The sequence below is a fragment of the Wyeomyia smithii genome, chromosome 3 (assembly GCF_029784165.1).
Source record: "Wyeomyia smithii strain HCP4-BCI-WySm-NY-G18 chromosome 3, ASM2978416v1, whole genome shotgun sequence".
NCBI classification, from domain to species: Eukaryota; Metazoa; Arthropoda; class Insecta; order Diptera; family Culicidae; genus Wyeomyia; species Wyeomyia smithii.
In genome coordinates, this window is record NC_073696.1 from 255,470,434 (window position 1) to 255,496,613 (window position 26,180).

Genomic DNA, 26,180 nt, shown 5'->3' on the forward strand with positions numbered 1-26,180 from the left:
AAATTCAAATAATAAATATTCACCAAGAGAATCAAGGAAATCAACGAAACAACAAACCTATAAATCAATGAAAATTTGAAAAAATAAGCAAAACCAAGAACAAATTAAAAAATGCCTTGCAAGATAACGAGAAGAGAACAGAAGAGATAAAACTGAGAAAGCTGTTTTTAGTTACTGTTATACATAACTAAAATAATGCAATTATAAAAGAATAATATACAGTCATGGAGAAAATAAGAAATACACTTGCAGTTTTGGTTAATTTTCCATATTTGATCCTAAACATACGGCATTGAAAACTTGAAGATAGTTTCAGTTTTATAACTATAAAAATCTAGAAATCGAAGCAAGTTTAAAGAAACTTAAAATTTAAGTAATTTTAGCAACGAAAAAATGTCAAAAAAATAAAAAAAAACAAAAAGGTGAACCTCAAAAACAAGCCATAAAATACAAAAAAAGAATATAAGAATAAAAAAATCAAGTAAAGCCTGAAAAATAACAAAAAAATCAAGAAAAGGAAGTCAACCAGTATGCTACTGCTACTTTAACCATTGAATAATCAGTCAAAATATCTAAAAAATCAATTTATAATTAAAACATTTTAGACTTGTAAATTTATAGATATAATTAATTCATAATTTGAAAATTATACAACTTAAAAATAAATAAATTTTTTAATCAATAAATTTAGTCGACTAGACAGTCCTATTACATTTATTATATTTATAATAAGGTTTTGCAATATCTCTCATATTCTTATACATTTCAAATATTATTGTTAAAAAATGACGAAAGAATATGAATGGGTTACATATAAAATGTGTGCACTTCAGCTGAACACCTAAAACAGTTGTTCTACTGCACTGAACATTTGCAATGAAACTGAAAGGTCGATGTGTGTTTATGTTTTCTCTTCGTCGTATATCGCACGATGAAACGACGCTTAACAGTGCTGCAATAGTTCAGCGTAAAAGACAGTTGAACCGTTCGGTTTTGGTTTGGTTTGTTGAACTCTTTCGGCAGTTAGCAGTGAAAAATTCCAACCGTCAATGTCAGACCAATGTCGATCATTGTTTGTGAGTCATTAACTGAGTGACAACGAAATATCATTTCAGGCAAATCTTCGAAGGAGTCGATTACATCCACTCGCGGAACATCGTACATCGTGATTTGAAACCTGAAAACATCCTGCTGGATGACAGTTTGAACGTTAAGATTACCGATTTTGGATTTGCACGCAAACTGAAAGATGGCGAAAAGTTATTTGGTTAGTATATAAAATGGAATAGGTTAATTGAATAATTTCATAATATCTCATTATCTGGTTGGCAGACTTATGCGGCACGCCTGGTTACTTAGCACCGGAGACGCTTAAATGCAACATGTTTGAGGATGCACCCGGTTACTCGAAGGAAGTCGATATGTAAGTAGCCAATTCACCAATCGCTTAAAATTCGCAATCACCCGTCTAAGTTGAATCAGATTGGCGAATCGTTGACTCATGAGTTTTGTTTTGTCGATTCTTGGTTTGTTTCGCGGTGATATCTGCTACGTGCTTTGTATCGACCCTCCAGTTGGGCTTGTGGTGTCATCATGTTCACACTGCTGGTCGGCTGTCCACCGTTCTGGCACCGGAAGCAGATGGTCATGCTGCGGAACATCATGGAGGGCAAGTACAGCTTCACCTCGCCCGAGTGGGCCGACATTTCCGGTGAGTAAACACGATTCACGGTTACGACGGTTTCAACGGTTTAACTTATTTTTAAAACATTGCTTGCGGCGTCAAAGAATTCGAATTTCTTCAGTACTGTTTTCAAAATAGCCTTGAATGGATTTATTGATATTCAGTGTAAATTTTTGTGCTGACATTCTTTTAACCATTCTGCTTTTCCTCGCTTTTAGAGGATCCGAAAGATCTAATCCGCAAGTGTCTGGTGGTGGATCCGACGAAGCGCATAACCGTGACAGACGCCTTGAAGCATCCGTTCTTCAACACAGTAGTAAGTGATGATTTTAGCTCTACCCTGCCACGTCCACTAGTGATATCTATAATGATAATGATAATAATTATATCTAAACTGATTGAGCAACCGCAACCACAACAACACCAGCATCTACAGCAGCCATCGACTATCCTTTTTTCGCACTAGTTTTAGTACAGCGCAACAGTCCGTGTTGTCTATTTTGCATCCGATTACACTTTTCAACCACATGATATTGTACAGTCATCTGTATATCTTCGGAAAAAATTCACTTGTTTTCCTAAAAGATTTGCATTCTTTCTATGACGGATTGCAAAAAAATAGAAATGTATATTTTTTTCTCTTGTTTATAACGTGATCGGTATTTTTTTTGTACCGAAACGTGTGATTGCTTGCTGTATGCTTATGTCTGTTTTAGGCTAGAAAAACGTGGCGAAGAAGATTGCAATATAACACGTAAACTGTGAAACCGTGCGAATGGCTGACGTCACTGAAACGGGATCGGCGCGTGGGAGTGCGTAGTGCGCTACGTGCAAGCGAAAACCTCAATAAACCGAGCGAGCGCATGATTGGTGACGAACGCGGTTCGCCTCTGACAAACGCGCTTTTTCTTTTATTTACTGGTTATTCTAGATACGAGCCGGGGTTGAGAACCGGATTGAGTTGGTTCGACTGGTGGCCGGTGTCGCATGTTTACCAGTTAATGCTGTTTTCGGCAAAATGGACTGGTGTTCTAGTTGTCATTAGGTTGATTTTTTTTATTACTAAATGTGACTTTGAACGGTTTTTTATGGAGTGTCTGAAACAGTGCGCTGGCTGGTCTTTTGGAGAATTACCCAACATGCTTGTTTTGAGAATATTTAAAAACACATCTTCGAAAAATAAAGGAGAGATGGAAAAGTGGAAAAACTAATGACAACAGGGAATATATGAATAAAATTGAACTCAAGGCAATTTTTGAAATAATTAATTCTATTTTATAAATTTATACTTCAGTTTCATCTAGCAATAATCTCTCATGAGAAACATCGAAGACGTAGTACACACCGAGCTGGGATCATGTGTGTCTATTCCAGTGTTATAAGTTAACCCCCAAAAAAGGTGGTCCAGGAGAATTGGATTACATGGAACTTGATAGTGGAGACATTTTTAGATCGCGAAGAAACATGGAGAAAAATAGTATTTCAAATATTGATTATGACCCTCAGAAGAGTGGGAAAATATGTTGCAGTGTGAAGCAGGATATGAAATGTGAGCCTAAATCTAGTGGAACGTCCCGAATGAAAAGGTCGAAATAAAACGAAAGATAGCGTAATACGCCACCAGTCGAAACCCGAAGGATACATTGTAGCTAAAACAAACTACACGATCGAAATCTAGGAGTTGTTGTGTTCAATACGAGTGTACTAGATCATTACTTGAGCAGTCGAGCAAAACATCGGAAATTCAACTGATAGCAGATGGTGTCATCCGGGAAATACATTAACTCATTTTGACCTAAGAAAACTAATTATAACTTAAAACTGATGAAATTATTTGTAGCAAAATCGATGCTGAAACTCAGAAAACAAATATTTAGATGTTGATACTTAAGAGAACTAAGTAAACAATTACCAAGATTACAAGATTCACTGGAAACAGTTGGAGCTAAAACGTAATATTAAATACAGCCTTGGTGGAAATGACCTACGAAACTTCTAGCCGATGATGTGTACTGATAAAGACGGCAACCTACTTGCTGAACAACCGACAATGGCCATAGCAAGGTCAAAATCTCCTCCGACATTGTCAAATGGTGAGGGACAAAGGAAGTAAAACAGCAGTGGTGGAACTACTAGAGAAAAAGGCTATCGTCAGCAAGTTGCGAAAGAGGAATAATCGCAGGGTAGAACAGTATCCTAGCCGAATGTTTTACAGTAGCAAGCGAGTGATCCACCTGATTGTTCGTTAGAGGGATTCTTTATTGACGAAGATTAGCCTGGTTTTAAAAAAAAGGTCGTTTCCCGACGCATCAAATGTTTACTCTATGAGAGTTTCGTTATGAGTTCGTAGAGTACAAGCGGCGTGCGACTCAGTTAAGCGTGATGAGCTGCGGTAGTTAATTATCTAACGTAGTCTGCTGGTGAAATTGATTAAGCTGCATTAACCCTTTCTCTACCACGGTTACTCTAGAGCACCACAGGTTTGGATGCAAGAAGTCTTTCGAAATGTTCATTATTCCTACTCAAAATGCATGAATATTTTCATGAACAATCAGTTTATTGTTCAAGAATATATTTATGCATTTTGAGTAGCAGCGGCGAATATTTCATAAGGTTTTCTGAATCCAAACCTGTGGTGCTCTAGGGTAACCATGGTAGAGAGAGAGTTAAACGGCCAGTTTATTGCCTAGTGACCTGAAAAATTGTATTTCAACCATTTCGATATTAACCAGGCTTGGCTTCGTCCGACTACTGTTTATTTCAATCGTCACAAGCGTCTTCACTGAAGTATGTTCCGCTGCTATGCAAGATACATAAATATATAAATTAGTTTAATCTGTTTTGGACCACTAGAGACGGAATCCCACAAAAGTTATGTTCCAGTTTTCAGATAGAATACAGCGTGATGTTAGTCTGCAATTAATTTCATCGTAGAACCAGAAGTGAATGAAAATCGCCATTCCTGGATTCGATGATAACACCGAAAAATGAAATAGCGAATGGATATCCTTGTGGAGCACAAAAACAAGCGGCATTCCACATTGGTGCATGGTCTTGCCAACATACTAATGGAGACCGTTACCAAAGACGCATACCAAATACCGTAGAAAATTACACAAACCCAAGAAAGACAAACTGGAATCTGTATCGATTCTATTTAAAGAACGACAATACAGTTGAAGTTACATCAATAGAAACTTGTTCACAACTCAAAGGTGCCTCCGAGGAACTTATTGATATAATGAGCTCATCATATCAAGCTACTTGTTCTGCTCAACATAGATCATCCAATAAAGGTGTTTCTTGGTGAAACGAGAAACTGGCAGAATCGAGGAAAAAATCTAGACAATTGTTCATCCGAGCGAAAGTCACTTCAGACTAGAAGAAGGACTGGGAACGGGTCTGTGAAGAGATCAACAACGCTCCATCAGCTGCAAGGCTGCGTGAAATTCTTTCAAAAGATCATTCAAATAGTGGTAAAAAAGAGAATGGCTGTTTTACTGTTGATTCCTCTGAAATTATGGAAGTAATGATGAGAACTCATTTTTCAGGGTTTATACAAATATCTTCTGAAGTACAGGACTCAGATGAGGCAAGTCGTTTATGGTCAACAGATGCATTTTAAAGCCTGCGAAATCTTCACGTCGTTTTAAACATTACAAATCTGCTAGAAAGGACGGAATCCTGCCAGCTTTACTGCAATAGGGAAAACAAGCTTTCATTTTCAGTTGAACGAGCTCTTCCGAGCCAATGTTACCTTGATTTACATATCAAAAACCTGGAGGCAGGTTCGGGTTGTCTTTATTCCAAAAGTGGGAATACGAGACAAAACGACTCTCAAAGCTTGGTCCATTGAGTAAAAACCAATTTGCCTACCAATCAGGTAAATCTACAAAAACGGCGCTACAGTCGCCAGTTAGTAAAATCGAGAAATCACTTCGAAGCAAAAAAATAGCTTTGGTTGCTCTTCTTGATATTGAAGGAGCGTTCGATAATACATCTTGTAGCTCAATGCGTTCCGCTATCGAAGCAAGAGGCCTGGATAACCGTATTATTGATAAAGGCGATACTAAAAGATCGAGAAATTTTCTTGATTTTGGAGGTGCGCAACTAAATATCAGATCAATAAAGGGATGTCCTCGAGGAGGAGTGCTTTCGCACTGATTGTGGTCCTTAGTTGTAGACTAACTTCTTAAAAGGCTATCAGGAGTAGGGTATGAGTTGATTGGCAACGCAGACGATGTAGCCATAATAGTTCACAATATTCAATCAGGCTAGCTTTGAAATGGTGTAGAGAAAAGGGTTTGAATGAAAATCCTTCTAAAACTATTGCAGTACCTTTCACTAAAAGGATACTACTCCCCTTAATGTACTTAAATTAAGCCGCTAAATATGGGAGTCAGATGGATGGATCAAAAATGGGTGAAAATATTGGAGTCGGGGTGTTTGGCCCTGGAGTCACTTAAGCTATGTTGATGAGACACAATCCAACGGTTTTCTCTGCATATTCATTGACAGTCAAGTAGCTTCAAATGCACATAAAACTCTTTCTTTGAGACAATTGATAAGTAGGTACGAAGTCACTCTATACTTGGTGCCCGGCTATTGTGGCATAGAAGGAAACGAAAAATCCGGCAGCCTAGCAAGGGAAGGTTCAGCATCAAATTTCATTGGTCCGGATTCATTTTGTGGAGTCCCTGAATGTGCTCTGAGGACTGATTTTTTTTCTTCTTTTTTTCCCTTGGTGCTACATTCCGATTCGAAACTTGACCTTCTGTTTATTTATACACAGACTTCGCAGCCGACTGTTCACAGGACAACTGCGGGGCTAGCGCTACGATCCTACAGACACTAACAGTTTCTCCCGAGCCGAGACTCGAACCTACGACGACTGGCTTGTTAGGCCAGCATCGTAACTCGAGACCATCTGGGAGATAAGAGGACTGAATTTAGAAAGTTGAAAATGTCTATAGTACAATCAAGCTGGAAAGCTACAAGCTAAACGATTTATCAAACCGAGTGCAGGGAAAGCCCGGATGTTACCTGATCTTAATAAAAAGGATCTTCGGGTAATGATGGGTCACTGCCCGAGTAGGTATCACCTAAATAAAATCGGAAGAACTTATTCAATTACTCAATTTGAAACTGAAATTGCTGAACATATACTTCGCAATTGGGGAGCATTGGACAATCAAAGGATCGCAAGAAACGTTGCCAAATGGAATGGATACGATTAAGATTTCGTTGAACACTACACTACCGCTATTCGCATAACCGTGGTATGTAAAAGTCCTATGCTTTCTCGTTTTTTTTTTTTTTTTTTTTTTTTTTTTTTTTTTTTTTTGTCGAAATGGGTTTATTTTGGCCTGCTCTTTAAGAATAGCCATTAAAATCGAGGTTGTGGTAATCAAACCTTACTTTTTCAATGACTATTCTTGAAAAGCATGCCAAAATGGACCCATTCTGGCATAAAATGGAAAACACTCAAATTTTACATATGACGGCAGAACAAGAGTGAGACGATATCGAGAGGATTCCCATGCATAAATACACCTCAAGAAGACACGGTTACCACTTAACACACAAGAGCGCAAACAGACTGCAGAATCATTGGTGCAACGCAAAAGGCAAAATTTCGCCCGTTGAAAGGTCGAAAATATAAGATCGGAACAACGCGAAACTTGTGAAAGGTACCAGACAAACATCGCATCTAAACGCATGGATGCCGATGCACATCATAACATCTAAGCAACCACTAATTAACGGATGAGAATTACATTTCATGTGACCAACTTTGATTTGACCCCAAAAGATCCGTCGCAAACAATCTGCCGCTGTTCTCTTTCCGTTGTGTACTCGCTCAATGGATGATGTGTACACGGACTTAAAAGCAGCGTTCGATCGTGTGAATCATGAAATCCTTCTATGAGAGCTGGATAAACTGGAGCTCTCTGCGGTGCTTTTTTAGATGGTTTCGATCATACCTGACTGATGAGGTTGCATGTGTTTAAATGTATCCATGCCATTGAACTTGGATTACATGACCCACCCAGATGAGCCTGTATAGCTAGAATTTGTTGTATTTAAACATTTGTCGTTTCCAAAGCGACGGAACGAAGCACGGCACGCTGTTTCACTTAGAGTAGTATTTTTGATTTTTTTAAACTCTCGATGCACTTTAGCCGCCGTTTTCGTCGAATGAAACGAGAAAAGTAGCACTTCCCGCTAATGACGATCATTTGACACAAAATCAGAACTGTGTATCTAAGCTTGTCGATTAAATCCATCAGCACTTACTGCTGGCGCCATCTATTGACCAATAGTGAGAACTTAGTTGCGCACTTAATACGTAATTGGAAATTAGGCATATTGCTTATAATTACGCGAATCGTGATAAGCAGATGAATGAAAAGGGCTAATTTATTAGATGATTTGTACTGTCATCTACACAAGAAGTTTGAAAAAAAAAATGTGAAAAATGATTGCTGGTTATAGTTCATATAGTATAGGGTAATTATAGACTAAGGGAAATGGGAAAACAACACAACATTAAAAGGGGAAGGTAGAAGGTACGAAAGATAAAAAACAAGTTTGTGTATATATTGCAATCTTCTTTGCTTAACATAAACATTTTTTTTCTAGCGCGCAAAATAATTTCTTCTATTTACGAGTTTTTTTTCTTTTTTCTTCTCTTCAATGTATATTTTCAATTTGTTGTATTGTACGCATTTACATCCGCAAATCCAAATATTCTCGTGCATGTATATACACTCGGTTTACCTCCCAATTGGAAACAAAACTATTGCTGCGTGCGCACCGTACCGGATAAAAACACTAAAAAAACAATCAATAACGGCATTGTTTATCCACCATTCAACAACAAAATTTGTTTCGAAATCGCCCCATCGCACCCGAATCGGAATCGACTGCTCTGATTGGCCATGAACAACACTGCTATCACTATTACTACTATTACCACAACTACTACTACTACCGCTACTACTGCAACCGTGTAACTGCCATTGCGACTTACCGTTGTGCCATCGCCATCTTGACAACCGCAACTGTACACACTGCTGCTGCCGCGTCATCGTGTTGTGGACTCTGTCTTGTTTTTTATTAATTTACGCTCCATTATTCTGTGACGAACACATTAAAATTGATCACACCATCGTGCATGACCGACTACATCACCGAAAACAACAACCAACACACATAAACAGCTTTTCGAACAAGACATTGGCCCACTGAAGCGCAGCCTGTCGGCCAAATCGAGACGGTTGAGTCGTATCGCCGACCTGGCACTGGTAACGTTGTCCACTTATTTTTCTTTCTTTTCACTTTCCACGCATTTTCTGTTTTGCTAGAAAAAGAGGGCCTAAGTTTGCGGGCATCCGATTTGTTTACGTTTGTGTTCGTTTTTTTTCTCACTTCCGTTACACTGTTGACATTTTGTTGAGTTCAGGCACAATTCTCTCTGGCACAAAATTGAAAAAGGACATCGGGGACTACCACCAAAACTGTCACGGACCTGGACTTGGGAGGATTGTGCCCTTCTGTTGAGTGTTTTTGTTTTCGTGTAACAACTTTTGTTTTTAACATAATGTTTTATTTTTAACTTACAAAACCGTTATCAACGCAATTCTGATCAGTGCGCGCTCGCAGAGTTCAAAAAACAGTCCAAATGTTGTCCTCATTTCCAAACATTCGACCATAGAGATTGATTCGCGTGTAGCGTTTAGTTTATGCCCAGGATCAAAAACTTGCCTCTAGTAGTGTAGCACATTCACACCATCTAGCGAACCAGATTGCCGGAACCTAATCGACGAGACTGATGATTTCTGTGTTATCTTTTTTTTTTCTCTCTCTTTTCAAACAACTCTAATCAATTCGAAATTGCCCTTCTAAACGAACCGAACTGAACCGTGCAGGGCGTCCCGGAAAAAGTAAGCCTTGTAAGCGTGTCTCACCACGAGCGTAGTAGATTCATGCGACCATTTTGTTTGCTACCACCCCCATTTTAGCGTAGTAGCAGCACCCATTTACGCTTGGTATAGAGTACTATTGTATTTTTGGGGGGTCGGCTTTCTCTTTCACCCTCTATGCTATCGGTTCCGGTTGTATTTCTTCTACTGTATTATAGTTCTTTTTTAAAATGGGGTTACTATTCTTTACTCTGATTCATAGTGTTTCTCTCTCTCTCTCTGGCTTAGGTAGACTCTAATCAAACAAAATAAAAACACTTTATGTTGTTTTTTGTGTTTGTCCTGGGTATCATACTGTATCCTAGTTGAATTTGTGTTTCGAATCATTCAGTCATAGTCACGGGATTGTGCTGTTTTTTACACTTCATCTGTCATCGTTTTCTATGTAGATGTATATGATCAGAAGATGTCTGTCTCAAAACCTGTCCCCATTCTGTAAGCAATTGTTCGTCTTCACCCTCAAAGGGTGTATATTGTCTGGATACCTATGTGATAGTCATTCCACTGTTGTATTGTTCGTTGGCCTGATGAACACTCATAGATTTAGTATAACTTTGTGGTAAACTAACTCCTTTTCGCAAGGCGAAAGAAAAAGTACGCTAACATGTGAGTGTGAAAATGAGTTAATTCAGCCACGAAGTACGTAGATCAAGAGCACTGAAATGAAGATATTTCGTGCCAAATCACAGAATTTTTACACTAACACACTATGCAACACTAATACAGCTTTTCCTTGCCGTGCTGTTTTCTTGGATTAAAAACGTAAACGACTTTCCTTTTTTTTCGATCTAACTACCAAGTTTCATACCGTTGTGTGAAGTGATGCGAAATGAAGAAGGAAGACACGAAACTGTGATAAGGAATCTCAAACTTGAAAGAAAAAATACTGCCAGCGACATTTTGGAATGATTACAAGCTGTTTTGCGATCAATTGAAAAGTCATCAAAGGAGTTTCTGTCGTTACTCCAGGTAGAACCAGGTGACCGTTAAACTTTAAAAGTTGCATTTTTGCTGCTCTATACTTACATTATAGATGCCTTGTGCTGTATATAAGCACTCTGAATGCATTCAACTATACACGGAGCAATTTTCACCATGCTTAATTAAAGCTAATTTAATAAGGCATTTTCAGTGTACATTAAAATGACAGAGCATTTATTGCGACTTTGATCTTTATTAGCTATCAAATGTTTGTGATAAGGATGCATTTTGAAAGTAGACGGTTGTTTTGGCAGATATTTTAGTTGAAAATATGCTTGAGGGATGTTCAACTGAATGAAGTATTTCTCAAATATGAAAAATTTTACTGGCGTTTTTTGATTCAAAGAATTGGAGGAGTGTCTGTGTATAAAAATACCTGTATGTGGTCGATTTTCAAGAGATAGAACCAAGTGTATTCAATGAAGTTTTTCTACATAATATTACCTACAACTTTACTAAAGACTTTATTTTGATTTGACAAGCAATAAAATAAATATAGTTCTCATCTAACTTTTGGATGGAATAATCAAAAATCTATTCGCATCAAAAGTTGCTACTTGAGATCTACAAAAACTTTGCCAAATACATTATATTATTGTAAACATTAATTTTGTCGTATCGAGAAAATTTATACCGCAAAAACATTTTTTCCAAGAAAACAAAATAAGAAAAGAATTCAAAAAATTGTTTAAAAGATTTTTCTTGTTAGCCTATTTAAGAAAAACTGTTTTTTTTTGCGAAAATTTTAAGTGGTTTGCTAAACACTGATAGTCGTAATCATGAAGAAATGAGAATAAAGGTTAAAAATTTCCAAAAAAAGATCAAAGCGGTTATTTGGCTTAGTACGATGTCTTCGGCAAAGTTGTAGACGGTAATAAAAAAAAATGACATAAAAAATGGAAGAGAAAAAACCGCAAAAATATTATAAATTAAAAACTCACTTTTTAAATATCCGATTTTTTTTCCACGAAAACTACACAACGCTAGTTAAATATTGATAGTTGTTTGAACTTGGAGAAATACAAAAATATAAAAGCTAAAATTTTACAGAACAAAAAAAATCTCTGTTTATTTCTTGAAAGGAGAAAATTACTATCTACAACTTTGCCAAAGATACTATATCGATCAAACAAAAGTAGAACTTGATCGAAATTATTTTGAATAAAAAAAAGGATTTTAAGACCCTAGTGTCTTCAGCAAAGTTGTTGAAGTTATCACTTTGTGATTATTCCTCCTAGAAGTAAAAAACGAATTTTAATTCACTCATTTTCGTATAAAAAAATCCATTTTGTCGCAAAGTTGTGGGATATTTCATGAGAAACAACGTTGCCGAAGACAACATATGCTAACGTGTTTTCTCATACGGTTTTTAACGCGGCTTTCTGAATTCACGTGAATTTTTCAGAAACATCGTTTTTTATTTAATTCAATAATACGGCTATTGATGCTTTTTCGAAAGAAACGATTAGAAACGTATAGAGCTGATGAAGTTTTTATGCGGTTTTTTTACACGCTACGTATCCCCACACAAAAAAACACTTTAGTGAAGTTTTTTCTGTCTAATGAAATGGACTTCTGTAAAATCTGTGCGAATTATTCACAAAATTTTAACTTCTATAAAATAGAGAATAATGAAACAACTTTGCTGAAGACAATACGAATCTAATATCTTTTTTTTGTGTCAAAATAATTCCAATCACGTTACTCAAGCTTTTGAAGAAGTGTGCAATGTGTGTCACCCACGGTTAGGCAACCATAACAGAGCGAAGTGATTGATATTTGAGCACAAGTTCTTGAAGACAAGGGACAGCAAGTAAACAATGCCTATATCTGGATTGAATGATTTTAGACTTATATTTCAATATAAAAATGGTATTAACTGCGGATATTTGCGGCTTTTGTAACTATTTGCTAGTTAATTAGTGCCTTTGGCGTAGGACTACGTCTAACCACACTATATTAAAATACATTCTGCGGACATTAAAATCAAGGTGTAACGTTGGAATGGAAGATTTCCAACGGTAATACTGATGTAACCACAGGATGGATCACAATAATCAATATATCGTTGGATTGATAAAATGATGGAAAATTTTCTGATTCTACAGTTATCGTTATCACTTCATTGTCAAACAGTGAAAATTTCATAAAAGTTTCAAGGTCGAATTTTCACGAACAATGTACCAATCACATGCAAGCACGTCTGGCACAGACTTCATGAGTAGACACCAACTGCCTGCTGTGATATCCTGTATAACAGTGGCAAAAAAAATTGACAGAATCTCCCCGTCCCAATAGGTCAACTAACGTTTGCTTCTATGAGCCTAGACTATTTTGATGTCTTGAAGGTGAAGCTTTTTCGAAAAGTTCATAACCACCTCCCCTATCAGACAGGTTTATGTTCTGCTGTTTGAATGTTATTAAAACTGATGACTTGAAGGAAAACAACTAAATGACTTGAAGGCACAGGCAACAGTACTGGACCGAGCAATGTATGAATAGAGCGCTGGTCACTCGTCATCTGTCAGTGCAGAAGAACTCGATATTCATTTGTGTGCAGCCAAGCCAAAAGACTATCATAGAAAAAAAAACTATGTGAATGCGAGCAGATTTTTTTTTTGTGGTGAGTTTTTTTTATTTTGTAGCTACCATTGTGTAGTCTTAGAATAAAAAAATAACGATTCTTAACAAGTGAGATTTTTGAGATAATTATTGATTGAAAATTCAGGTCTGACTCGAATTTATATAGTCTCTAATTTTCATTTCACCATATATAATAAAATTTTTTATACATTCGAACCAGAAAAACGAATTTTCAATGATTTTGCTTCGTTGTTTTGAATGAATAAGAAAAATTTTATTCTTTATTTTTTTGTTTTTTTTTAATTTTTTTTTAATTTTTATAATTTTTTTGTTTATTTTTTCATTTACATATTTTAAACTTTTCAAAATTTTTTTTTTTAAGTTAATAATATATATTTTTAATTTGTTTCGTTTTATTCCATTTTTTTAAAATTATTTTCGAATTTAAAAAAAAACTTCAATTTTAAAATCATAATCGAGTTTAAAATTCTATATAATCGAAACATATATAATCGAGTCCGACCTGTATTTTTGTGTTTTTTTTTTTGTAAACATATTTTTGCTAAGACAAAATTGCTGTCTACAACTTTGTCGAAGACATCATCACTATCATACAAACCGTTGAGGCTTAATTTTGTTGAATATACTTTTTTTCTTATTGCTTCTGCCTTTGTTGTTTTCATAGAAACAAGTTTAAATATATAAGTTATACAGTATATATTTTGTCGGAAAGACAAAAATACTATCTACAACTTTGCCGAAGACATTGCGCTGATCAAATAAACCGTCCTGACTCTAAAAATATTTGTAATCATTATGACCTTTTTACATAGGCTTCTCACGTTGTCGAGTCGTGATTCAAAAAAACTAACAGCACAAAATGACATCTTTAGCTTATAGAAACATCTTTGCAGAGTTTCACTAGGATCATAAATGGTCGATTAAAAAGGTTGCCCATTTCGTACGATTGATTTGCAAAGCACTGAAAAAACAATTCGAAAACCGGGTTTCAAACATACGACGATTGGCTTGTTAGACTCAAATTTTTACCTCGAAGCCAACCGAAAAGTTATGATTCATAGTGTCCGCTATTACCCGGCAGACATCGTAAATAGTTATTAAACGTCGTTATTCGACTAAAGCTTTCCTGCCATGCATGGAATTGCTCTAAAGTCCTGAGCGAGAGTAAGCCATATGATTTTGAATTAATTTTACAACGTTTTTAGAAAGTACCCATTAATTCAGAATCGCTAAACTTACTGCTCAAAAATAGACCTATGTAGAAAATTCCAGGTAACCGCATGGGCATGGTATTTCAATGTAACTCAGTAATAATTTAGATGTAATTCTTAATTTAGAATCACATGGTGTTTATTTCATTCACTTCCGGGCTATAGAAGTTATACAAGGTGATTGATATACAGATCGACTTGAACTGTCCTACACTACGGTCGCATTTTACCAACAGCTCGAGGCTAAGTCTTAGACTACCGAGAGATATTGAAATTTTGTTTTTCGCTTTCAACAGGCAATCTTCTTGAAAGACTACCTGTTGAAACACAAAGTAATAGATTTGTTTTTAACGTTAACGAGTGTTTAGTGAGTAAATTTGGTTTGAGATATTTCTACTTAAATTCTATAGTGAAGTGAAAGTGTAGTGAAGTTTTCCAGTTATGCCTGGAAAAAACAAAAAAGCTCGCTTTGATGCGGCTTCAAGGAAACGTGAGGCATCTCCTCCAAGTGACACTGAAATTTCGACTAACAGGTATGATATTCTTTCTTCCGTTGGGGATCAAGAAATTCAAACTTCTCATACTGAGCATAAAGCCGTTATGAAGAAGGTTAAAGTTCCACCTATTGTGGTATTTGTAGCAAATTTTAAAGCATTTCGATCAGAGCTTTCATCGTTTCTGTCGGATGTGAAAGTTAATTTTCAAATTGGCCGCCAAGGCGAAATTCGTATCTTGGCCGAATCTCTTGATGGCCATAAACATCTTTCACAGTATTTGTTGGCTGTTTGAAAGGTCTTTCAAATGACCAAACTATTGAGGAAACTAAAGAATGTTTGTCAGAATCACTTGGTTTTGCTCCCAACCAAGTAATTTTGATGAAACGAAAGGCAAATGCCAAAATTAATCAAACTGGAATACACCAGGAAAATTACTTAGTACATTTTGATCGTACCAAAATAAATGATTTGAAATGTTTGGAAAAAGCACGTGTTTTATTTAACGTGCGAATAAAGTGGGAAAATTTCAAGAGACATGGAGAAATCCATAATCTTACTCAATGTCGGAATTGTCAAGCCTATGGTCATGGAACTCGAAACTGCCATATGTCAGCATAATGTATGATTTGTGGTGACACTAGTCACACGAAAGATATCTGCCCCGTGAAAGAGACCACTAATAGTTTCAAATCTGTAAATTGTCGGGGAAATCACAAATCTAATTTCTTTAATTGTCCTGTAAGGTCAAAAATTATTGCTTCCAGAAAACGTAGGAATTCTAAGCAACCTGTTGTCAATGTGGGTATACAAAAGACTTTCAATACTGTTCAGGCATCACCAGCACTTTCATTAGCAGGTGTGTCTGTAGGTAATAATTTAAATTCAGATAACAAATTTCAGACAAAAAATCCTGTTCAGGCAACACCACGCTGTTCATATGCCAGTGTCCTTACAGGTAATATTTCAAATTCAAACAGTAACAAACCATTCGTGTTTGGTGCTGAAAAGTCAGCCAGTAGTGCTGATTTGGGTAGTCCAACTCCAGAAAAGATTGATTACCTACAACAATTCATGCTGCAGCTAATGTCCGTTTTGTTGAACTGTAACTCGATGTACGAGGCTGCTCCAGAAAGTATAAAATTTACAACTAATATTATTATGTAATTGAAATTCAGCAATGATTTTAAATAATGCTGTAAATTCTATAATTGGAATGCTCGCTCTTTAAAAGCGAAAGAAGATGAATTTTTCAATTTTTTAACAGCCCACGATGTGCATATTGCAGTTGTGACTGAAACGCTTTTAAAGCCAAATATTAAACTAAAAAAGAACCCAAATTTTATAGTTCATAGGTTTGATAGAATTGATGTTGCCGGTGGTGGAATTGCAATAGTTATCCACCGTCGAATAAAACATCGTGTTTTACCCCATCTTGAAACCAAAGTTATCGAGAGTTTGGGAATTGAAATTGAAACAGGTATTGGCATTTTATTTATAGCCGCAGTGTATTTGCCTTTTCAATGCACTGGTGAGCGAAAAAATAATTTCAAGGGGGATTTGCAAAAACTCACAAGAAATAAATCTAAATTTTTAATCATCGGTGATTTTAATGCGAAACATCGATTATGGAATAATGCTCAAAGCAATTCCAATGGAAAAATATTGTTTAATGATTGCTCGGCTGGATTTTATTCAGTTTTATTTCCAAATGGTCCTACATGTTATTCTTCTATTAGGAATCCATCTACAATTGATTTGGTACTAACAAATCAAAGTCATTCATGCAGTGATTTATTAACTCATGCTGACTTTGATTCTGATCATCTTCCCATAACATTTTCTATTTCCCATGAAACTATTATGAATCCCACTAGATCTGTGTTAAATTATCACAAGACTAATTGGGATAGATATCGTTCTACGATCAAAGAAAATTTGAATGATGATATTATTTTACAAAATAGTGCTGACATTGACAGAGCATTAGATAATTTTAGCAGCTTAATACTCAATGCCCGGAATTCATCAGTTCCTAAGGCTCGAGTGAAATTTAATGCACCAATTATTGACAGTGAACTTCAACTTCTTATACGTTTGAAGAACATACGGAGACGTCAATACCAAAGATCTCGTGATCCTGCTTTGAAAATTATTTTTCAAGAATTACAAAAGGAAATTAAACATAGATTCACTCTCTTGCGAAATGAGAATTTCATGAGAGAAGTTGAACAACTAAAACCTTATTCAAAAACTTTCTGGAAACTTTCGAAAGTTCTTAAGAAACCTTCGAAGCCCATTCCAGTCCTCAAAGATGGTGATTGCATTTTTCTAACGAATGAACAAAAATCTCAAAAACTTGCTCAGCAGTTTGAGAGCGTTCATAACTCCAATTTGAACGTAGTAAGTCCTATTGAAAATGAAGTAAACCCAAAGTATGATCAGATCACCACCCAAGAATTTCTTTCTGAAAAGGTATTGAAACAAACTTGAATGAGGTGCGAACTATTCTCAAAAAATTCAAAAACATGAAAGCACCAGGAGGAAATGGGATTGTATATAACCTCATCAAAAGACTTCCCGAAAACTCTTTAAATTTCTTGGTAAAATTTTTTAACAGATGCTTTGCACTAGCACATTTTCCTACGAAATGGAAAAATGCCAAAGTCACTCCAATTTTAAAACCCGAAGAGAATCCAGCTGAAGCATCAAGTTATCGACCAATTAGTTTACTTTCCTCTATTAGCAAACTTTTTGAAAGAATAATTCTCAATAGAACGATAACACATATCAATGAGAACTCAATTTTTGCAAATGAGCAGTTTGGTTTTCGCCATGGGCATTCCATTACTCATCAGTTACTTAGAGTAACAAATATGATTCGAACTAATAAATCTGAAGGCTATTCGACTGGAGCAGCTCTACTAGATATAGAAAAGGCATTCGACAGTGTTTGGCATAAAGGTTTAATAGCTAAAATGTCAAATTTCAGTTTTCCGCTTTACCTTACAAAAATGATACAAAGTTATTTAACATACCGCACTCTTCAGGTTAACTACCTAAATGGTAAATCTAATAGATTGCCTGTTAGAGCTGGTGTGCCTCAGGGGAGTATCTTGGGCCCAATCTTATATGACATTTTTACTTCTGATCTTCCTGATTTACCACCAGGTTGTGAGAAATCTCTGTTTTGTGACGATACAAGCATTCCCGCAAAAGGAAAAAGCCTTCGTGTTATATGCAGTCGGCTACAAAAAAGTTTAGATATTTTTTTTCATACTTGCAGAAATGGAAGATTTCCCCTAATGCTTCTAAAACACACTTAATTATTTTTCCTCATAAGCCAAGAGTTTCATTTCTCAAACCCACCCATAACCACATTATTAAGATGAACAATGTGGTCTTAAATTGGTCTGATCAAGTTAAATACTTAGGGCTAATTAATGATAAGAATCTTACTTTCAAGGAGCAGATTGAAAATATCCAGTCAAAGTGCAATAAGTATATCAAATGTTTATATCCTCTTATCAACAGAAATTCTAGACTTTGTCTCAAGAATAAACTGTTAATTTACAAACAAATGTTTAGGCCAGCAATGTTATATGCAGTTCCCATCTGGACAAGTTGTTGTACAACCAGGAAGAAGACACTTCAAAGAATTCAGAATAAACTTTTGAAAATGATTTTGAAGCGTCCTCCCTGGTTTAGCACGAACGAGCTACATAGGCTCACTACTGTAGAAACATTAGAAAATATGTCAAGCCAAATTATCAACAAATTCCAACAAAAATCGTTGCAATCCTCAATTGCAACGATTAGCTCACTTTATAGTCAGTAAGATAGTTTTAAGTTTATTTTAAGTTTCGTTTTACTCCTTTTTTTCTCCTTGACAAGTAGGTTTAATAATTTTCCTACAATTACATTAACTTAACTGCGAAAGCTAATAACATTCAATAATATAAAAAAAACGTACAAATATATATATAATAGTGTTGAAATGTCACCATTTGTGGCAGAACACACAATATTAATTCTGAATAGATATTTTAGTACATAAATAAATTATTACAAGGTAAGGTAAGCGGCGATTGTGGTTATGAATAAGGCAACATTGTGATTATGAATAGGGCGAAATATTTGGCAGAATTTCAAATGGAAAATAATCCAATTTATTACTACGACTAAAAGCTTTTGTGATACTCCCAAAGAGGTTGGTGTGCAAAAATAGTCTGCTCTTGCTTCAGAGTTTTCAAATATATATTGTTATTTATCGTCCACCATCTTGGATTGAGAAATTTTGTAAGGTACTGATTTCTGTCTTTCTCATTTAAAAAATCTATATTATAAGGACCAACTGAAATAAACCATTCCGAATGTTTCAGAGTTTGCAAGCGCACTTCTCAACTTTGAGGCCAAATATTTTTTCGGATCATTTATTTTCAATGATGATTTCAGTAAAATTTAGATTATAATTTCTTTAGTTTCTGATTTATTTACGTTGCTTCTTCCTGTAACTACCTGCAAGGTTTTGAATATTGTGACGTCCCAATAAATTTTTAAACAGTATTAAATTTATCTCCGTTTTTCTTCTTTTGAACTGCTCAGATTGTGTTCGGCAGTGTGACATGTCTGCCCATCGTGATGATGGTAAATAAGATTGCACAAAAGACAAATAACATAATGCTCGTAGTTTTCAAATATTTTTAGTTATTCCGATCTCATTGAGCTTCATGATGTTCCAAGCATAAAACTAAGTTATCTTTGTTTTTGTGAGCCATTCGACGGCCGCACAATTTGTAACAAAAGTAAATATGAATAGGTTAGATGTGCTCACGATGTAGTTGAGTAACATTTCGCAGAACTTCAGCACAAGTTTGAATAACGTTGTATACCAAAGTGCGGATTTCCGATTTCTTTTCGAAAACTAACATCACTCACTCTTCCTGTCGAAGGGTTATTACATCTGAAAATATGACCCTCAACAGGTTCTTCACTCATTAACTCTCACACTTTTACTCATATGCATAGCCTTGTTTATGGGATAAATAGTGCACTGTCCACTCACATACATGCATAAACACAAACACCAACATGCAAAAAACACGTTGTTTGCAATGTTTTCTCCCTTGCTCTAATTGGCTCTCAAACCAAAAAAAGTTCCTCTTTTTGGCAACAAACAACTAATATAGAGAATCTAGAATAAAAACAAACTTTCCATCAATGGTTTGACTGCCTCCGTAGTGTACATCCACGCTTTTGTTGTCCTAATGCAAAATTATTACCCTAAATGTATCAGAATAATCACATTCGAATAAGTTTGCCCCCGTCTCGTACCCACACCCGCCAGCTTCTGTACCGTACCGCCTAGGAAGTCAAACGATGTGAAAAGTTTGCATTTCTCTTTTTTTTTCTTTCTCTTTTTTACCGGTTCTCTTCTCTCCGTTCGCAGGGAGCAAACAAACAAACAAACAATTCAAGTATTCCCAATACTCGTAGTCATCATTTGTGCTCTTGTTTCACCAAACTCTTAGCTTGTTATGAACATGTAATTTTATGCCAGCTATTTTCAGATCAAAGAACGATATCGATCGATATTAATGGATTGCCTTTTTTTGTCTCTTCTCTCCCTTTGTTCTGTTTCATTTTGTTTCCACTTTTTTTTCTCTCTCTCTCTCAATCTTTTCTGTTCATTGTTATGTTCATTTTTTTCCTTTGCATTTTTATTTCCTGTTTGGCTCGATACTTTCCAATTTTTTAGTTACGTAAACAAAGTCATTTTAACGCTAGAAAAAAGTTTCAATTCGCTATATTATGTGTTAGAGCAATGGTTAGAATAAAGAGGCTGCGGTACACGCCGGAACCGCTGCGGGTCGAGGACGCACTAAGAGATCCGTACCGCATCAAGGTCCTACGAAAGGTTAGTATGGCCTTATTTTTTTTTCTTGAGGTCTTAAGGTTCTAACTTTCCTCTGCTCCGTAGGTCATCGACGGCTGTGCATTTCGGGTGTACGGTCACTGGGTCAAGAAGGGCGAGGGCCAGAATCGGGCCGCCCTGTTCGAGAATACCCCTCGATGCGAGGTTTATAATCTTTATCTCAACAGTCTTACTCGATAAGCTGTAGGCCGGCATCGAGGAAGCGGCTTTCTCGCTCGATACGGGAAAGGAAAGCAGTAAAAGGCTCTTCGATTATGTCTCTAAGTAGGTAACGAAAGTTGCGATCTGAGTTCAGAGTTTTGCTTGCACCTGAGTGAGGACACTCGAGTGCGAGAGGATATCTGATTAATCACACACACTGTTAGCGGGGTTTGGGTGATCATTAAAGTGTGTTTACCTAATAGTTAGTTATATAATCGCTGCTAAGTGTATCTAAAACTGTACTAATTTTCTACATTTATTTATTGTACGTATTTTGGCAAGCACATTACAAAGTACATTTATTAGCTAGTGATAGGTTGCAATTATTTTTCGTCTCTAAAAAGAATGATTTTCACCTGGTTGGCCCAACCGGAATTCCGAATCCGCACTGAGAAGCAATTAGCTCCTGTAGTTTGTAGAGAAAAACATATCTTTTTTTCTTGTTGAATTGATTTACTCGCTGCAATGGTTGAACATTGCGCTTTTTCGTTTTTTTACTAATTGGCATCCCTGCCAGGAAATGATAAAACAATGATCAGAGTTATACTCATAAGCAATGTTAATTAGCTATTGAAAATTGTTTCTTGGTATTACGAATTAATCAATTCGTTCAATTCGAGTTTGATCAAAGTCGAGCTTAGCGTTGTGAAAAAAACACAGCTGGAGCTACGCTGGGTAATAGTGAGCTAGACCCTAGGACCTGCCAAACCGATGATGGGTTTAGGTGAATCTTACGTGCGCGATGTATCATTTTCGCTAGTTAAGAATCAAAGTGTTTAGCAACGAAAAACAAAAATTCCGTTGTGTGCTGCACTGTACACCAAAATAGAACCCCCCTGGTGTGAAAATATTCATTACCCTTAGGCAAAAGTGAACAAAATGTGTCCCAGAATGCTGTTGATTCTTGATCTTATAATAGAAAATTAAAAGAAAAGCTTAGGCTTTATGGATTTCTGTCAAAAGTGAACGTCAAATTGTTTTTATCTACTTCTCGCTGCTGAAAAAAAGTTTTATAATCATTGAGTTACAAATAATCTAAGTTTTGAACTTCATTGGTACCAAGATTGGATGGATTCTATAACATAGAGGTAATACTGGTTTTGGAGAATATGTTCATAATTGTTACAAAATGTTGCAGAATTACCGGAATACCAAAATCCGAAAAGTGAGTCGTTCGTATATTGACGAGGATCTAAAGCGCGTTGTTAGGGTCTTCAACCGAGAACCGATCGAATGCATTCTATGACAAAAAACTGCATCTGAGCACGACGTTTATGCAGGATGTCAAAACTCGAGCTAGATTACGTACGTTTGAGGTTTAAAGGGCCCCAAACCGCGACGAGAAGCAGAATACGGTCGCAAAAAGCCGTGTCCGGAAGTTATATGACCAAAAGCTAACGAAACCACACTGCTGCGTGATTGACGACAAGACTTATGTTAAGACGAACTTCAGACAGATTCCATTATACTCCATTGTTACAATTCCAAGGATGAGTTTGATGTTCCAAAAAACCTCGGGACACAGGAGATGTTCAAATTCGCCAGGAGCATATTCTAAAACATTCAATCCCATGGGTAAATATGCAGAAAATTGTCGAGTCCGACTTTATGGTCGGAGTTAAGCGTGCAAATGTAAAGGCGAAAAAAAAATCAACGATGGCAATTGTTTTTTTGTACACCGCACAGTGGAGCACTTAGATCACTCAAACCTGATCAAAATTATTTTAAAGGATTTTTGGACTGGAAACATATAAGGGGCTATCCACATTCCACGTGGACAAGTTTTTGAAGACTTTGACCCCCCCCCCTCCCTGCCCCTCCCCCTCCGTGAAAAACTGCCCATATAAATTCTGAAAATTTTGTATGGACCGTGGACATTATACAGACCCCCCCGAGCTGTCCACGTGGAATGTGGATGTACTCCAATGGATCGAAAATATAGTATAATAAATAGTTGTGACTGAAAATTTCAATGAAATAACCCACCTTTGAACGATTTGCTACTTTTCTGATGGTGTAGTTCGGATTCAATGGTAGTTTCTTCTCTACAATGTATGGCTGAGCCTTTATGAATGAAATATAACAGTTTTTTAGATCAGTCAGGTGCGGGACGAACACTGATTGGTTTATTATTCAATCTGAGTACTCAGAAGAATCTGAAGAGTCACTAGTATTATCATCATTGCCCGTGTACGAACATTTCACTCGCAACATTTGCATTGCTACGGACGAAAAAGTTTGACCTTTTTTTCATATTTTATGCAAAGTAGCAGTCATTGGATACCAAGAATAAAGCCGAATGTAGAGTTAAGCAGTTTTAAGGACATAATCTGCAAACTTTGATGTATCTATGTCTTGGAACTAACGCAAAAACACTGCCGGAAGCTGAAAAATTGAATTTTTCCGATGATTTTCAAAATGATGTTTCTCACGAGTTCGGATTGGTTCGGATATTCTAATACCACCAGTTTGACTAGAAACATACAGGCTTTCATTTGCAATTGACTGTTTACATTGAAACTCATTGATACTTAACTTACTTCATATAATATGACATATAAAAAACTCATTTACAGCATTTTTGTGTTTTTTAAAATGTTTCCTGGCAATATCGAAACTGTTTATCAGTCTTTTAAGTTTGAAGATTGATTAAACTAACCTTCTTTGACAATAACCATAGTTGGTTTGATGATAAATCACTACGTTGCACTTGATAGTTTTGAAAAACAGTGAACGGTACGGGAGCATCGAATGCGACGACAGAAAACTAAAATTTCATCGATTTCAATCAGCTGTAACGAAGGTTAACAATACTTCCGGATGCTCATAAGCTGTCGAAAGATTCAGTAGGTATCACACTTCAAAATGAGACTATGCAGAACATGGTTAATAAACTTTTGCTTTTTTGACTTTTGATTAGGTTTTTACTTGATTTACTCCTATGTGCACCGTGAAAATTTTACAACAATCGGTTAAAAACTTAAATTTTGGGAATTTTTGGGTAGGGATGCCAACCCATTAGCGAAATGAAAGCGTCTAAAGTCCAAACAATACAATGGTCCAGAATTGAAAAAAAAGGCGGAAAAACTCGCTCCGAAAGACGGAAAGCGAACTCAAACAGGAAAACAATACTGCGACAGCCTTTTTTTAAATGATACAAAGTTAAGCTCAGAACAGTGAAAGACGTTTCTAGAGGCCAGAAAACAAAAGGAAAAAAATCCCTAATTAAGGTAGGACAAACTGAAGAAGGCTTCTAGGAATGATTGCGAATTTAGTTCAGAATACCGAAAAAACGATTCCAAAAGTCAACAAAAAAAAATTAAGGAAAATAAACCCAAAGAGAGCTCAAAAAGCGGAAAGATAACTTCCAATTTGATCCAAGAATAGCAGAAAATTTGCTTCCAAAGATCATAAAGACCAAAAAAAGAAAATGGTTTTAAATTGAGCTCCGAATAACGTAAAAACGTTTCAAAAGTCCAGAACAACTAATGAAAAAATATATCAAATTGAATGCAGAGTCACGAAAAACGATGTCAAACTGATCACAACATAGCAGAAAAACATTTCTGAAGACGAGAAGAGACCAAGAATACTCAGAATATCTAAAAACTTTTCTAAAGACCAGAAATGGCTGAGATGGTAAGCTTTTTAAGCATTTATGGTACCGATTTGGTTGAAATTTTTTTTAGTCTGTGAAAATGGATTATCCAACTGATTTTTTCAATTTTTTAAATAGTGATTTTTTATGAAAAAAAAAACAATTTTCTACTATAATTACCGCCATTTTGACAATTTCTGGAATTTGAAAAAAAAACGGCTATGTAACAAGTTGGATATTCCACTTTTACATGCTAAAGAAAAATTCCAGCCAAATCGGTTCTTTCGGAAAAACTTTCCTCTAGTTAGGTACCGATTTAGAGAGAGCATCCACGTTCCCAGCTGCCAACAGCGTGATAATTACTATATTTGCATCTAAAACATTCAAAATACATCTTCAAATACAGCTCAATCAATAGCCAAAATACCCGAACATTTCATTTTACTCTATACATTCGAAAAAAAATCACGAAAAATTCATTATTTTTCGACCTCTTAAAAGACCTTTGTTTCTAGCCATTACCGTTTTTTCAGAGACTTAAATGAGTTTCCTCGGTAACATAACGTTGAAGCGACGAACCCAGCGAGCAATTTCTATATGAATAGTTGGATTCTTTAATTTTTTTCCGGTTTTAGCTTCTGGAATGCACTTTTTTCATTCTGTAGACCAGTGTAAGGTGTCGTATACAAATTACGTAACGCTAAAAACCTAAATTTCAGACCCCCCCTATGTAACGATAAGTAACGTTCGACATGACTCCCCCCTAAAATCACGTAACGCTGTCATGCACTACGTAATTTGTGTACGACGCCAAATAGAAGAAAATGAGCCCTAATCGGTCAAACGCTTCTAGCGGTAAGAAGGTTTCATCGCATCGTGACGGGCGATAAAAAATAAATTCACGCCAGCAACCCAAAGAAAAAAGAAGTCATGGATACTACTCATACTCCTATAGGAAGTGTAACAAGTTCGAAAACTTTAAAAATTGGAAATACAAGATATTTTTTTCAGAATCTTTTTTTTTTTTTTTAAGGGGGATTTGTTAGTAGCTTAAGTATTTATGATAAATATTAGTAAATAATGAGTATGTGTGTCCAATCACAAATGGTGACTTCTCAACACTGTTAGAAATTTGTAATTTTAATTGTTAGGATTTGTTTGCTTTCGCAATTAGGACTTATCATTCGTAGGGATTTAAACCTACTTGTCAGAAAAGGGGAAGTAAACTTACAACTAACTTAATTGCTAACTTATTGGCTATAAAGAGAACTTATCGTAGCAATTGAGGATTGCAACGATTTTTGTCGAAAATTGTTAATAATTTTATTTGACATAGCTTCTAATGGTTCAACACCAGTAAGTCTATGTAATTCGAGTGTACCAAACCAAGGAGGACGCTTCAAAATCATTTTCAGAATTTTTTTTTTTTTTTCTTCACATAACATTTATTTGACACGGCACAAATACAATTTAATGTTTAACGGCGC

The 26,180-nt window shown here is 35.9% G+C and overlaps 1 protein-coding gene across 4 annotated transcripts in view; it reads left to right on the forward strand.

The window, feature by feature from the left end:
• LOC129729819 (phosphorylase b kinase gamma catalytic chain, skeletal muscle/heart isoform) overlaps positions 1-22,029 on the forward strand; it is a 43,933-nt gene extending 21,904 nt beyond the window's left edge. The window contains exons 4-11 of one of the 4 annotated variants that reach the window (XM_055688654.1): positions 1,116-1,267; positions 1,333-1,423; positions 1,575-1,711; positions 1,903-2,000; positions 8,908-8,991; positions 9,616-9,630; positions 20,718-20,876; positions 20,940-22,029. In XM_055688654.1, the coding sequence (XP_055544629.1) occupies positions 1,116-1,267; positions 1,333-1,423; positions 1,575-1,711; positions 1,903-2,000; positions 8,908-8,991; positions 9,616-9,630; positions 20,718-20,876; positions 20,940-21,074 (871 nt within the window). In that variant the 3' untranslated portion in view covers positions 21,075-22,029. The remainder of the gene's footprint in view (positions 1-1,115; positions 1,268-1,332; positions 1,424-1,574; positions 1,712-1,902; positions 2,001-8,907; positions 8,992-9,615; positions 9,631-20,717; positions 20,877-20,939) is intronic. The other 3 variants (XM_055688655.1, XM_055688656.1, XM_055688657.1) reach the window with 3 other exon arrangements.
• The last annotated feature ends 4,151 nt before the right edge of the window (positions 22,030-26,180 follow it).